At 57.7% G+C, this 15,514-nt stretch overlaps 1 protein-coding gene across 2 annotated transcripts in view; it reads left to right on the top strand.

Annotated features, from left to right (window-relative positions):
- The window catches only part of TMPRSS6 (transmembrane serine protease 6), a 33,793-nt gene that overhangs the window by 17,134 nt on the left and 1,145 nt on the right, over nt 1-15,514 (top strand). For both annotated transcript variants that reach the window (XM_047739784.1, XM_047739785.1), the window contains exons 9-17: nt 518-630; nt 914-1,023; nt 8,688-8,833; nt 9,219-9,317; nt 10,238-10,351; nt 11,436-11,552; nt 11,843-12,011; nt 13,349-13,620; nt 15,218-15,354. In XM_047739784.1, coding sequence (XP_047595740.1) covers nt 518-630; nt 914-1,023; nt 8,688-8,833; nt 9,219-9,317; nt 10,238-10,351; nt 11,436-11,552; nt 11,843-12,011; nt 13,349-13,620; nt 15,218-15,354 — 1,277 coding nt within the window. The remainder of the gene's footprint in view (nt 1-517; nt 631-913; nt 1,024-8,687; nt 8,834-9,218; nt 9,318-10,237; nt 10,352-11,435; nt 11,553-11,842; nt 12,012-13,348; nt 13,621-15,217; nt 15,355-15,514) is intronic.

Genomic DNA, 15,514 nt, shown 5'->3' with positions numbered 1-15,514 from the left:
GGGAGTCACTGACATAACTCAGGGGACAGGGGAACATGGGGACCCTGACTCTAGGGAGAGGTAGCAGGGCAGCTGGGAACCCTCCTGATTCCTCACCCTCTAGCTCTGCGACCTCAGCTAAGTCCCCCTTCTTCTCTGAGCCTCATCTTGAAAAGGGGCCTGCTTCACCCTCCCCTACCACCATAACTGAGGCTCGCACTGTTGTGAACGCACGCGGTGTAAGGGTCTGGTGCGGCACAATCTGTGTCAGTGGCTACCATTTATTGAGCACTTACTATATGTCAGGCTGTCTGAGCATTTTATGTCTATTTAATCTGCTTACCTGCCCTGTGAGGTATGGGCTATTATTGTCCCCATGTTCTGGGTGGGGAAACTGAGGCCCCAGGTCATACCCTGCAACTAACCTCTACTGTTTAACGGCAGGAGGGTGGAGGGGTTACGGCTGCCCCTCACCTGCTGGGAGGTGCAGTGAGCTGGGCCCGGGGGACCCTGTGTAACAGCTGTTCTCGGGGCCCAGCTTGTGAGGTGAACCTGACCTTGGAGGGCCATCTGGAGCCACAGGGCGTCCTCAGCACGCCTTACTTCCCCAGCTACTACTCGCCCAGCACCCACTGCTCCTGGCACCTCACGGTGAGCCCCGTCCTCTGCCACCCACGCGCCCTCTGCCCAAGGCACCCTGCGGAGCTCGGGAAGCCCCGGGGAGGTGCAGGCTGAGCCCTGGGTGCAAATCCCTCCAGAAAGGGGGGGTGACAGGTGTGACCACGGTCTGCCTCTGTGGGTCACCGTAGTGCCTGTTTGTTGAGTGACTGACCACCTTCAGCTCCTGCTGGGGCTCTGTGTTGGAGGGCCTCCTCCCTTTGTTGTCCTGGGAAGTGAGGCCACCAGCACCGTCACACCGACTCCTCTATCCCAGGTGCCCTCTCTGGACTATGGCTTGGCCCTCTGGTTTGACGCCTATGCTCTGCGGCGGCAGAAGTATGACCTGCCGTGTACCCAGGGACAGTGGACAATCCAGAACCGGAGGTACCTCACCCCGGGACTCCCTCCCACTCCCCACAGTTACTCACCTTGGGAGCCCCAGTCCCAGACCCCAGAGGGGCGGCCCAGGAAGAGAGCCCAGCCCCGGGTGCTCGGGCATGTGACCCCATCCCTTGACCCATTCCCTGTCCCAGCCCCTGTCCCGGCCCCTGCCCGAGTCTCCCCTCCTGCCACCTTGGATGTTGATTCTAGTTAGAGTGAAATGTCTCATTTCCTTGGGTGCTGTCACTCCACTGTCCTGTCCCCTGGATCCTTAAACGAGAGGGTGGGGGAGCCATGGGACTCGGCAGGGCTAGAGAGCTTGCCCCTGAGCCCCTCCCTGTGCCATTGGAGGCCCCGCTTCCCTTCTCCCACTCCCTGCTCTTGGCCAAAGTCAAGTGGCTTCCTCCCTCCGGGAAGCTGCGCAGCCAGGGCCAAGGCTGCTTTTGCTAATCCGACCATTTCCACAGGAAGGGGCAATAATAACCAGCGTCCCTCCTCATCACCCCCACTACCCAGACAGCACAGGCCTAAAGTCCCCTCTTGGGTTCTGGGACTGGTGTCCACACTCGCCAATGTGGATTTCGCCTGTTGGTTGATCCTATTCAGACGAAAGGGGATGGGGACTGACAACGCTCATTGGTGCACCCGCGGGCTGTCCAGGATTCCAAATTCATCAGGGGCTGTGATTAAAGGGAAAAGGAAGAAATGTCTGTGGTCTGACTTCAGGCCTGTGCCGTTCAAGGGTGACAGGAGATGGTGTGACTACAAGCCCGTGCTATTGGGGGGGGTGACAGTAGATGGCGTGACTTCAGGCCCATGTGGTTCCAGGGGTGACAGGAGATGGTGTGACTTCAGACTCGTGCTGCTCGGTGGGTGACAGTAGATGGCGTGACTTCAGGCCCGTGTGGTTCCGGGGGTGACAGGAGATGGCATGACTTCAGGCCCGTGCTGTTTGTGGGGTTGACAGGAGATGGTGTGACTTCAGGCCCATGTGGTTCCGGGGGTGACAGGAGATGGTGTGACTCCAGATTTGTGCTGCTCGGTGGGTGACAGGAGATGGTGTGACTTCAGGCCCATCCTATTTGGGGGGTGGTGACAAGAGATGGTGTAATTTCAGGTCTGTGCTGTTCGGCCAACAAAGGCACCCCACATCCTAGCGTGTGGATGGCATTTTTGGGCCCCACAACCTTTATCCTCATGGAATGCCCTGGGGACCACATTGCTCCTTGCCTGGGATCTGCCAGACTGAGGCTGGCTGGGCTCACCTCTCAGAGTCAGGAGCCCACGGAATGATGGCAGGAGTGGCGCACATTTCACACTTGTTCAAATGATGATGGCATGTTTTCCTGCCACCCTCTCAACCCTTCCTTGAGGAAGTGGCAGGCAGGCCCTGGGTGTGCCACCCCTGCCCTTACCCCCCAACACACAAGGTTAGTCCACTTGCCAGGAGCCAGGCTCACCAGCCTGTGACATCAAAGCCATCATTATTCTGTTTCCTAGAAAGGGAGTTGAGGTTTGGCATGATTAGGGGGTGCCCCGACGGACCTGCAGGCAGAGCCCTCCCACGCCCCACACTGCTGGAACAAGGAGGACAGTCCACGCCATGTTCCCTGTGGAGGACCTTCCCTGTCTCCATGTCAGGGAGGGCTCAGGTCAAGCTATGGGCCCCGGTTCTAGGGACTTGCTGAGCTACCCTTAAATGTGGGCCATGGCTGGAAAGAGTCCTAAGTAAAAGGAAAAGGCTTTGAGGGTGGGATTTCAGACACCATGACAGGTCCTAGTGGGGTCACAGGGAGCTCCCTCCCAGCATCTCAAAGCACCACTGGGCTACAGAAAGTAAGGGCTGGACTGGCCATCGAACCCAGTCCTCACCCATTGTACAGGACGGAAAACTGAGACCTAAGATGCCTAAAGCCGAAGGACTTGGCTTCTTTTGCTGGTCTTTTGCCTTTCGGTGGTGGGAGGGATTTCAGGGTGCGGCTAGGTGGTAGCTGGGTGGGCAGTGGGGGAGGCCTGATAGGGTGCGGCTCTCCTGTCCCTCTTCTCTCTCGTCTCACACCTCCCTGTGCTTCCTGGCGACTTGGAGATGTGCTCAGGGGCATCTACAGCTAATCTGACTATACCACCTTCCCCATCAGAAGGGTTAGACCAGTCCCAGGCCCCAGCTTTTTACCATTTACACAGATGTCTGAAGAAAGATGTCTCCCGGTAGGTGGTGGGGTTGAGTTCCTAGCAAAACGTCAGTCTGTGTGGGGCTGGTAAGGAGCAGAGAACTGAAACCGGACACATCAGTGTTGGAATCCTGGCTCCTCCCCTTGCTGCGAGATGGGGGCTCCCCTCTCCCAGCCTCCGGCAGCTCATCTAAAAACTGGCCATGAAATAGATCCCCCCCTCCCTCCCGCCAAGGCAGGACTAAATGAGATCATAGGCAAGGGGCCCTGGCTCCTGCGGGCAGCCCAGACAGAGTGCGGTCCTGCAAGGCCCAGCCACGATTTAACCATTGGCTCTTGATGCTGGGCGGGCCAGGCACCGAGCTGGGGGATTTGGATCCCTCATCCTCAACAACCTGGTGAGGAAACAAGGCCCCCAGGCTGCCTTCACTGGCCAGTGAGGAACCCAGGGCACAGAGAGACAAAACCACTGGCACCACGCCACCCAGACTGCAAGTGGGGAAACCAGAATCGAGCGAGGCAGTCGGGTCCAGAGTGTGTGGGGGTATGCACACCCGTGTCTGTGTGCATGAGTCCATGCGTGTACGCCTGCGCACCTAAGTGTTCACACCAGTGCGGATTTGTCCCTCGGAGCCTCTGAGCAGCCGTGCCGGCTGTTCGCTCTCTTGGCCATGGAACTCCTGACCAATCCACCAGCATCCTGGCAAGAGGATCGTCGGCTTCTGTGGCTCCCGCCAGTTCTGAGAATGGCCTGGGAAGTCCCATCTCTATCTTCTGAGATCTTTGTGAAGGATCCAGAGTCCCCAGGTGGAAACTCGTGTCCCCAGGCCTGCCCCCAGGCCGTGGCCCTTGTCTGAGCCTGGAAGGGAAGGCAGAGGTGTGCCTCCAAACCATAAGCACTGGACAAACCATTTCCTTTAGTTATGATCTTTTTTGATAATGATCATCCAATGTAGATGCTGGGAAATTCTTTGAATGAGCATTTGTTGGAAAATTTGCTTGTGTGGGTGGCAAAGATATGAGAGGTCTGGGGAACAGTGTTGATTTGTGGGCACAGGGTGTATAGGGAGGGGGAGGTGCAGTCCTTGGACCCTGAATGGTCATGGACAAGCAGCAATGGAGGGTGGGTTGGGGGAAGAAGGTGACTTCCCTGCAGGTGTCAGCGTAGCGATGCAGGAACGCTGGCCCCGGCTCCCTCTGCGGGCTGGGCATCCTCGGGCTTGCGGTCTCGCCCCTCTGAGCCCTTTCTGCCCTTGCCCACCTCACTGCTTTCTAGCAGCTTCTCCCAGTGCCCACAGCCAAGGCCTCCTGGCCTTTAAGTGGCCTGGAGGTGGTGAAGGGACTTGGCCTAGTGAGACTGGCCGCCGGCTGCGTGGTTTCGCAGAACCTACTCGGGCTGGGCGTCACCACGGCCCAGGCTTCCCCCTTTCGGGGAATCTGCCTCCTGCCAGCTTCCTCCCCTGTGATGTCACTTTTCTTGTGATCTGCCCGATCACTTCCCCTGCCCTCCCTCTGATGGGACAGGCAGAACCCACTGGCTCTCAGGCTCCTCGGAGCCCCCTCAGGCCAGGCCTGGCTATGGGGTGGCTCTTCTGCTCCCCTGGGGCCCGGTGTGGCCAGCACTGCCTGCAGCCCCAGAGGCTCCGGGTCAGGCTGAGTGTGTGCCCCTGAGGCTGGGTGCTGGCGGTGTGGTGGGCACAGCGTCTACCACTGCCCTAGATGAGCTCATAGCCTAACAACATCAGCAGCTTGCTTTCGGAGAAGTCTTTTTCTCGTCTCATGTCTCTTTTCTCTTTCCTTAAAATATCTTCCAAAGGAGATAATATCACCCACCCTCATTTTATAGAGGTGAAAACTGAAGCTCGCTGATGTTGATGTGTCAGGGCCACACAGCTGCTTCATGTGGCAAAGCTGGCCTCCCACTCAGCTCTGAGGCTCGGGGTCCAGTGCTCTGCTCACCCCGCCAGACGCTGCCATTCTCCCTTCTTTAGTGTTTGCCTTCTCTGACCCTCCTTCTCACTTAATCTGTCCTTAGGGAAGGGAATGCTTGCGTGTGTGCATACATCCATCTATCCATCCACACTTCCATCCATCCATCCATCCATCCATCCATCCATCCATCCATCCATCCACCTACCCGCCCACCCGTCCACTCTTTCTTGAACTCCTCCCTGTGTAGAGTTGCTAACATGCAAGAAAGTTGACAGGGTCCCTTCTTACAGTCTGGGTGAGGCAAGAAGGAAAAAAAAAATCCCCAAACCACAGAGGGGAGAAGGCAAGCTGGCCACTGTGCAAAAATGTGCCTCCAGACCCTGCACTTTGTAGCTGAGGTGGGTTCCACAGCCTCTTGGAGACGGCTCGTCGGGGAGGAGGTGGCATTTGGTGGTTGGGGAGGAATTAGCCAGAGGGTGCATACCCTCCCCCAGAAGTCTCTACGGCAGGACCCAGAAATGCCGGTGCACATAGGAGCACAGTTGGTGCATAGTTCTGGGGGACAGGCTGTTTGGGGGAGAGCAGGAGAGGAAGGGACTGGTTATCAGGGGGTCCAGTGCTCTGCCTAATTCAGATAGCCTCTGATTACTTCCAGCCAGTGTTTCTGGGGCTTGTTTTTTCAGAAGAAGCAAGAATCTAGATTATTATGTGAAATTAGTGAGCAAATGAACTTGAAAAAAAAATTTATGTTAACACTGCGCAGACTAAACACACCAACTTTAAGTTGAGTGATTCAGCCTGAGTCACTAGACTGTAGCTTTGCCCCAGGAATGCCGCCACCAGCCCCTGTCCTGGGCCTCCAGGGTGAGAACCACATACTGCCCCTGGGGTGGGGGAAGGTTCCCAGGGTTCCAGGCCAAACCTCGGGCTTATTCTGGACCTCGTTCTCTCAGACGCCAGTGGAGAAGATGTCCCGTCAGTCCCCACTGGTACCTTAGAGCCCCTGGCCAGAGCTCAGGGTGACCAGGCAGACTCTTCTAGATTGAAATGTTCCACTCCTCTCCGGCCTGGCTCTGGTTCCTTCCTTGCCTCTCCGCAACCCCTCCATGACCATGCGGGGACAGCATCCTGTGTCCCTAAACCTTCCGCATGGTCAGGGGAGTACTTGCTCCATTTCCCCAGTATTTCCCCAGTATTTCCTGCCCCTAGCTCCCCTGTCCACTCCTCAGGGAAACTCTCAGGGGACGTTAATCCATGAGGGCCTTTGTTTGTCCACTTTAAAAACAGACAGACAAAAAAATTTAAAAAAAAAAAAAAAAAAAAAAAACAACAACCAAAACCCAAAAACCAAAAAACAGACAGCCTAAGCTCTGTTCCCCTAGTTTTAAAAGGCCAAGAAGGGCCAGGCCTGCTCGGGGGTGCCCCCTTGTGGCAGCTCATCCCCATCGCGTCCCCCTGGGCTGGAGGAGTCTTGGAGAGCAGGGCTTCCCAAAACTTCCCACCTTGGGACCCCTTTACCCGCTCTAAAATTACTAAGCACCCCAAAGGGTTTTTGTGAAGGTTATATTAACTCTTTTTACAGTATTAGACATGAAAACTGAGGAAGTTTAAAAACATCAATTCACTCAAAAGCCTGTTACAATTTTAACATAAACAACATTTTAGAAAAAAAAAAAAACTAATTATAGTTCCCAAAGCCAAAAGCATTTGGCGAGAAAAATACCATTATTTGACATTTTTATGACTTTCTCTTAAACTGGATTAATAGAACTGCATTGGGCATCTGCATTCAATAGGTTGGTCTCACACGTCACGTAGTCTCTGGAAAATTCCACCGTATCCTTTGTGAAAAGAATGAGAGTGAAAGAAAGCAAATATTACATGAGCATTATTGTGAAAATAATTTTTGCTTTGGAGCCCCGGTGGTTCCTGGACCGCACTAGGAGGATGGTGGGTTGGTTTGGAGGCAAGGAAATGATGCGCTGTAGCCAGAGAGCATGGGGAGGTCTGTGCGGGGGCATGGGAAGTGGGAGCCAAGGTGTGCCTCTCCTCCCACCCCTGGAGCAGGCTGGGTGGGCCCTCCTAGGTCCCAAGGAGGCTGGATTCTGGCTTACCTGCGCCACTCCCTTCGCCAGCCTCCTCTGGAATGTTCGATTCGAGAACAATTTCTGTCTCACAAAGTGGGGCTGTGGCAAGGACCCCCCAGTCTCTGTACAGTGAGGCCTTGCAGTGTCGCTGTCCGTGAGGGAGGGGCCGGACAAGACAACCCCAGATCTTCTTCAGTTGTTTGTTGATTAGCTCGTTGACTAATCCATTGAACTGTGAGGTGCTTGCCATATTCTAGAAGTTCCGAGGAATTACCTGCCCCCCCCACCGCCCCACCCCAAGAGTTAGCTGTTGCACCTGCGGTGGGATGCTCCCATCATGCTTTGGGACTTTCCCACCTTGACTTCCCCCTGCCTTCTCTGCCGGGGCACTTTTACTTCTCGCTGACTGTTTTCTGACCTGTGGCCTGGGTGTGCCTCCCTCGTCTGTAAAGGCGCTCCCATTTGCTCAGCAAGGGTGCCCTCTTCCCTGTGGGGGGCTCAGGGGACTGACCCATCTGTTCTGTGAGGGTGTCTCACCTGGGGAGGGAGGGAACGCCGGGGTGCTATCTGGGGAGAGACCCATCATTCCAGGGGAGGGTTTGCTCCCACTTGGTAAAAGCAGGCCCACTTGCTCTGAGGCAAGATGTGCCCAGACACCATGTGGGATGAATCCCTTATACCCTAGGGAAGATTCCTAGCTGTTCTCTGGGAAGAACGTCGCCCCTCCATGGAGCTTCTCCCACCTGCTCCAGGGAAACCAGAGCATCCCATTGGGGTGGGGAGTCCAGCAGGGGTGTGAGGGCCCTCCCATGGTTGGGGAATGGTTCCACCTTAGTGCCGCCATGCATGGAGATGACATCCTTCAGCCCTGTGCTATTGTATCGGTTCTGGGAGCAGAAGTGGTGCCCCCCTCAGGTCCAGAGAGTCACAGGGAGACCCCAGGGCTGTGGAGGCTTCTCAGTGGGAAGGACCGTGCCTGACCGAGGCACACAAACTGTCTCCTCCCCCACACCGAGCCCAAGCTACTCCTTCCTGTCTACACAGAGCAGGCCAGCCAAGGACTCTGGCCTTTACGGACACACTGAAGCGCTGTCAGGTTTGGAGTCAACAGAGTTGATAATTTCCCTTATTTTGTAAGGGGGGAATTGAGGCTCAGGGAAGAACCCTGACTTGCTAGGATCTTATAGCTCCTAGGTGATGGGACTAGAATTCAGGCTTGGAATTTTATCCTGCAGGGAGTGGGGAACCATTGAAGGCTTTGAGCAGGGGAATGACATGGGCTGATTTCTAGAAGATGACCCTGGGGGTGGGCAGTCACCCAAAGCAGCAATCAAGACAGAGAAGGTGACAGTGGGGGCGCCGCTCCCCCTCCCTCTCTGGCTGTTCTGCCCTTGCCTTGTCTGTGCATGAGGACACTAAGCTGTCCCTTCCCTGGGGTTGGCCCATGCATCCCTGAGTCTGTCTCTGTCACCCCCAGGCTGTGTGGCCTGCGCACCCTGCAGCCCTATGCCGAGAGGATCCCTGTGGTGGCCACTGCCGGGATCACAGTCAACTTCACGTCCCAGATCCCCCTCACTGGGCCCGGCGTGCAGGTGCACTATGGCTTGTACAACCAGTCCGACCGTGAGTATGAACAGACCGGGGAGAAGGGCGGGCGCCCCCAATGCCCCCGCCGCTTCTCCCTGCCTCCTTCCCATCCCTGGAAGCACCAAGTGGAGGAACCAAAGGACTGTATGTGTGTATGTGTGTGTACGTGTGTGCGTGCATTGCCTGAGGCTTGTGTGTGCCCCCAGGCAAAGCTGTCACCTGGGTTCAGCAGGCAGACACACTCACACAGACCTGTGTGTGTGTGTGTGTGTGCTGTGTACACGGGCCCGGGCACGTCTGTCCATGCGCACCGTGAATATGGGTGCGTATACATGTGTGTACGTGTGTGAGCACACAAGGGCAGCATGTCTGCACATGTCTGCATGATGACATGTGTCCTGACGGCGTCCTCCCTGTACAGCCTGTCCTGGCGCCTTCCTCTGCTCTGTGAACGGACTATGTGTGCCCGCCTGTGACGGGGTCAAGGACTGCCCCAACGGCCTGGATGAGAGAAACTGTGGTAGGCGGCCCGTCTGTCCCATCCTTCCTCTCCTTGCTTTCTCTGAGCACTAAGCCGAGCCCCCCTTTTTGAGAAGAGACGCCAGCCCCCCACAAAATGTGCAGTTCCTCTTATCGGCATCCAAGAAGTGGGCTCTCTTGCTGTGCTGAGATGGAAAGACGGAAGCATTGAGTCAGAAAGTGGGCTCCCCAGGGCCACCGTTTGGGGTAGTAGCAGGAACAGGCTGGGACCAAGGTCTCCGGGCTCCTAGCTCCCAGCTTCTCCCCACCAGGCCATCAGCCCCAACCTTCTGTCCCAGCCAGATGTCAAAGGAGGAACTGAGTGGATGGAGGACCAGGAAGGGGGAAGGCAAGCTCTGGGTGGCCAAGGAGAGAATCCTGTGTCTTCCTCCCTTGAGTGGGGTCTCCATACCTCCACTTCAAGGGGTTCAGACTGGAGCTGCCAGCTCTTACTGGAGTTGTGCTCTCCCCCGCCCAGCCCCCGCAGCAGGGGCCCTGGTGGTCCCCAAGTCAGTACTCTCCTTCTGAGTCCTGGCGTCTGGCCCCCCACATTCACCATCATGGCAACCTTTTCTTGTCTGACCTCCCCAGACCTCCCCCAACCCCATCCCATCCAAATTTTAAACACCTGGGAAGAGAAGCAGGAGGGAAGGGAGATGTGCTGGGGAAGGTGCCTCATGTGTGGAATCAGAGCATCTGGCTTCATGTTCTGGCTCAGCCAGATGACCCTGGACAGGTCATTTCATTTCTGTTCCCACCCAGGAAGTGGGGTATCTCACTGTATCTCACAATGTAAAGTAGCTAAGAAAGAGACTTACGGTCCTAGCACGTGATACAATACACGTTCTAGAGGCTGCACAAAGTCCCAGCCCAGCTCCTCGGGCTTCCTCTCACCTGCCTCCTCTGTGTGTCCCCATGCAGTCTGCAGAGCCACATTCCAGTGCCAAGAAGACAGCACCTGCATCTCCCTGTCCAGAGTGTGTGACCGGCAGCCTGACTGCCTCAATGGGAGTGACGAGGAGCAGTGCCGGGAAGGTAGGGTGGGGGTGACCGGCTATCCAGAGGGAAACCAAGTAATGGGCTGAGCCAGGACAGCCCAGCCTTTCTGCATGCTTCTTTTTTTTTTTTTTTTTTTTAAAGATTTTATTTATTCATTTGACAGAGAGAGAGAGAGAGAGATATCACAAGCAGACAGAGAGGCAGGCAGAGAGAGGGGGGAAGCAGGCTCCCTGCTGAGCAGAAAGCCTGATGTGGGTCTTGATCCCAGGACCCTGAGATCATGACCTGAGCCAAAGGCAGAGGCTCAACCCACTGAGCCACCCAGGTGCCCCTTTCTGCACGCTTCTACAGCAAAGGTTTCTACCCTCTTGTCCAAACACTCACCAACCCATCTGTATGAACACTTATCCATCCATCCATCCATCCATCCATCCATCCATCCTAATCTACCCATCCCACACCTGCATGCAAGCCAGTGACAGGTGAGCAGAGTGAGGGAGTTGGAGTAAAAGACACCAAAGAGGTGGTCTTTGTCCTCTGGGATGATCTGCTGGTAGGAAGACGTGATGGGTGACTGTCTCTGGCCCAGTGCCTTCTGGATATCACATCCAGTAGTACGGGAAGACTGGAGTGCAGGACGACATCAGGCAGGGAAAGCTTCCTACTTGGACTTCGCCTTGCAAAGAGGTAAAACTTAAATGGGCAGAAGGAAAGAAGAGCAGGCCAAGACCAGGTGGGGTTGTAGGAAGTTCTTCACGGTGAAGACAGGGAGGAACAGGTGGGCAGCTGGTGGGGCCGGGATCTAGAGGAAGGCCGGGCTCCAAAGGGAGCCTTGGACTAACAGGAGACGCACAGCCCTGCTCTCAGGAGCCTCCTGACAGTGGAGACACAGCCTTGCTCCCAACCGGCCTGAGCGGGTGAAGAGACATGGGGAAGGGACATGGCCTGCCTTTAGGGTACCCTACAGGAGCCTCCAAGGCCCCTTCCGCGTGCTCAAGGGACAGCTCCCCAGTCTCCTCCTGACCTCTTTCAGAGTCCACCTTCCCGGGCCTTGTTTCAGAGGGTCCCTGGGGCTCAGGGACCCACCCTCCATGCCCTGTCCCCACCCACTTCCCCCCAGGGGTGCCTTGTGGGACGTTCACCTTCCAGTGTGAGGACCGCAGCTGCGTGAAGAAACCCAACCCCCAGTGCGACGGGCTGCCCGACTGCAGGGACGGCTCCGACGAGCGGCACTGTGGTGAGCTACAGTGCCACTGGGGAGGGTGGGCAGAGGGCCCTCTTCCCCTGCTGGGCCCCGAGTGCGAGTGCGGAAGGGAGGGAAGGAGGGGCCGCACTGGGGAGTGAGGGAGAGCTCACTTGGCTCTTTCCGTCCGTCTCTGCACCCACTCTGGGTCCTGCCTCTCCTTCATTCTTTCCCATCCCCCTCCATCTTTCCTTTGGCCCTCCTGTCTGCCTCCCCTTCTCCATCTCCCTCTGTATCCATTCCTCGCTGGCTTCTGGCTGTCCCTGTCACCCCCGCACCCTCAGACTGTGGCCTCCAGGGCCCCTCCAGCCGCATCGTGGGCGGGGCCGTGTCTTCGGAGGGTGAGTGGCCCTGGCAGGCCAGCCTCCAGGTTCGGGGCCGACACATCTGTGGGGGGGCGCTCATCGCGGACCGCTGGGTCATAACAGCCGCCCACTGCTTCCAGGAGGACAGGTGAGCAGGGCATGTGGGGATGGAGACACAGGAGATGGGGATGGGGGAGGCGAGGCCTGGCAGGGAGGGAGAGCGGGTCTGAGGTCCAAGCGGGAGGGCGGGGTGGAGGGAAGCCCATCAGACTAGCTGCTCTGATGCTCGGGTTCAGTCCTCGCTCCACGATGGACACAGTCTGTGCCCAGGGAAGGTTGCTCCACCTGTCCGCCCTCGGTCAGTGGTCAGCGACTCATTCACTCATTCATTCCCGTAATCACTCATCCATTCAGCAATATTTATCGTGCTCCTACTAGGGAGCTGTGCCAGACACTGGGGGTACAGCAGAGAACAGAACTGCCTCACGGGGCCATAGACCATACCCCTCCCCCCGCTGCTAGGTGCCTGTGCCCTGGTGGGTGGGGCCCAAGAAGGTTCCAAGAAGGGTCATCACACCCCACCCAACCCCACAGAAACCTTCTCCATCTGCATGGTGGGCTGACAGCAACCCTTTCCACGCCCAGCCCCATCTCCTGGGCCCTGCCTGTCCTGGATTCCCCTCCGAGACCCCCTCTTCTGTCCTGGGTCCACACAGTCCCCAGCCAATGACCGGGGCCACCGTGGCACCGCACTCCATGCCCCTACATCCAGAGCCAGACGGCAAGTGCTCTGGTTGCGCTGGACCAGTCCCCAGCCACTGCCTGTCCACACTCTCCCCAGCACCTTGTGTCCCCCCCGGCAGCCCAGAGCCTGGCCCTGCTTTGTATCTCCTACCCAGGGGCCTGGGTGCCCTTTCTGGGTACAGTCTGACCACCTCATTCTCTTGCTGCCTCCCTGGCTCCCTGCAGCCCATGAGGTCAAGAAAGCCCTGGACGTTGACCCAGCATCCAGGGGTCTTCACCGTCCAGTCTCTGCTGGTCGCTGCCTATTCAAAGTCCACCCACTCCCAGGGAGGACCAGCAGGTCTCCACGAGCTCACAGCAGCCCCATCTGTAAGGTGCACAGACAAAAGGGAGAGAAATATTTGCCACTGTCTGGTACTGGGCTAATTTTTGACATGTGCAGTCTGACAGAATTCCCCCCAGTCACATAGGAGCCGAAGATGCTATCCCCATTTCACAGATGAGGAGATTGAGGCCCAGAGAAGCAAACACACATCTAGGGAGGAACGAAGCTGGGACTGGTACCCAGGCAGGTGGACTCCAGCGCCAGCACCATGGGCTGTAGCCCCCACCAGCTAGCTTTCCAGAGCAGGAAAGGGATGGGTGTATGGTGGTGGTCTGGGTGGGGAAGCCAGCTAGCCTAAGGGTCCAGGATGAGAGAAGCAGCGGCTGAGCGCGGCCCCCCCCACTCCCCACCCCCAGCATGGCTTCCCCGGCTCTGTGGACGGTGTTCCTGGGCAAGGTGTGGCAGAGCTCACGCTGGCCAGGGGAGGTGTCCTTCAAGGTGAGCCGGCTGCTCCTGCACCCTTACCATGAGGAGGACAGCCATGACTACGACGTGGCCTTGCTGCAGCTCGACCACCCGGTGGTGCGCTCGGCCGCTGTGCACCCCGTCTGCCTGCCCGCACGCTCCCACTTCTTCGAGCCGGGACTGCACTGCTGGATCACGGGCTGGGGCGCCCTGCGCGAGGGCGGTGAGCTGGCGGGGCTGCGGGGAGGGCGGGTCAGGACCCATGGGGTGCGGTCCACCACCCGGGGCTCCGGAGCCTGGAGGGGGCAGGGCAGGGGGTTCCCTAGTCCTGGGGTGAACCCGGGTTGTATGTCACAGAAGAACACAAGCTTTTACTCTAGCAGGTGGCTCCGGCCTTCCCGGTCCTTCCCTTGTCCCTTCCCTCCTTCTGGATCACGTTTCAAGGGAACGGAGGGGGTGGGAGGTTATCTTGGGGGATACGTGTGAAGTGATGGGGCAGGTTAGGAACCCAACAGCCCATGGGCAAGCTCCAACCTCTGCTCCTTGGACACAGGTGACTTTCTACATGGTGAGGGGATTTTTGGGAACGTGGTCTCGTTTAATCCACCCGTTACCCCTAAGGGTTGGCATTATGGTCCCATTCGAGCAGTTGCTCCAAGTCAGCCAGCCAGAGAGGGTTGGAACGGGGACTGGCAGCGAGGACTTCCTGACCCCGGAGCCCGGCTGTGCCTGCTACTGCCCCCGAAGCAGGGTGTCTCTCCCCTTCCCACGTAAACTCACCATCCCTAGGGGCCAGCTCAGTTTTCTGAACACAGGCCCAGGCTGGCACAGCCACAGCCGGGCCCCACACCCTTAACAGGGGCGGCTTTAAAGATAGGGACAGTGATTTACAACCTGGAGGCAGGCAGGACTGCAGAGATGCTTTAGAAATGGGGAAACTGAGGCTCAGATGAGAAGTGACTTGTTCAAGAGGACACTGGAGGATAGCGGCAAAGCCAGGATGAGTGCATCTGCTCACTCATTCAAGGACACGTTAATGAGCACCTGCTGTATGCCAGACCTTGAGCTGGGCGAAGATGGGCTGTAAAGATGAAGAGAACATTCTTGGGGGAGACAGTGCTGGCTAAGCTGAGGCTGGGAGGCCGAGTCAGCAGTGTCCAAGTGGGGAGAGAGGGGTTCCCGCTAGGGGTACAGGTGGCAACCCTGGAAGTCCTGGGCACACCCTGCACCAGAGGGGAGCTGGGGGCGGGCGGATGCAGGTAAGGGCCGGCAGGAAGGGCGGGAGGGCCTCCTTGGCCTTTGTAAGGAGCTTGAGCCAGGAGGTCGCCTGACCTGCCCTTTAAAACCCAGAGGCATCCAGCAAAACACACTGAGCCGCACCCTGGCCAGACAGACGAGATCTCGGGGCAGGACCAGGCACAGGGGAGACTGAAGCTCCCTGGGGGCCCTCCCTTGGGGCCCTAGCAGAGCACTGAGCTGGACAGAGGGGAAACACGGATACATTTTAAGTGGAGAGTGGAGGGGTCAGACGTGTGCTCTGGGAAAACCTCCCAGGGGCTGTCACTGAGCAGGGGTGGGAGAGCTGGCCAAGACGCTTCAAGCAGGAGGGGCGGCAGAGAGGACACTAGCCCAGATAGGCTTTGGGTGGGGACTCTTATTTCCTGGGGACACGAGGGACCAGAACAGGGTGATGGTGAGGCGGAGGGGTAGGGGGCGGGCAGAGCAGGAGAGATGAAGGTGCGGGGAGTCCCGAACTGTAAGGAGAATAGCAGAAGAGTCCGCTCTCGTCACTGCCTTCTGCCCCCAATCCCGCCGGGCAGGGCCCACCAGCAACGGTCTGCAGAAGGTCGATGTGCAGCTGATCCCACAGGATCTGTGTGGCGAGGCCTACCGCTACCAGGTGACGCCCCGCATGCTGTGTGCTGGCTACCGGAAGGGCAAGAAGGATGCCTGCCAGGTGACACCTGGGGAGGGGGGACGCAGTGGCCAGGAGGGAGGGAGGGAGGGCGGGTGTTGCTCACATCACTCAAGGCCTGGCCCTCCGCTCACACCAGCCTGCTGAAGCCCCAGGCCGAGACGGCTGTCCCAACTTTACCGATAAGGAAACTGAGGCTCGG

The sequence above is a fragment of the Lutra lutra genome, chromosome 8 (assembly GCF_902655055.1).
Source record: "Lutra lutra chromosome 8, mLutLut1.2, whole genome shotgun sequence".
Taxonomy (NCBI): Eukaryota; Metazoa; Chordata; class Mammalia; order Carnivora; family Mustelidae; genus Lutra; species Lutra lutra.
This window is presented reverse-complemented; position numbering and strand designations above follow the sequence as displayed.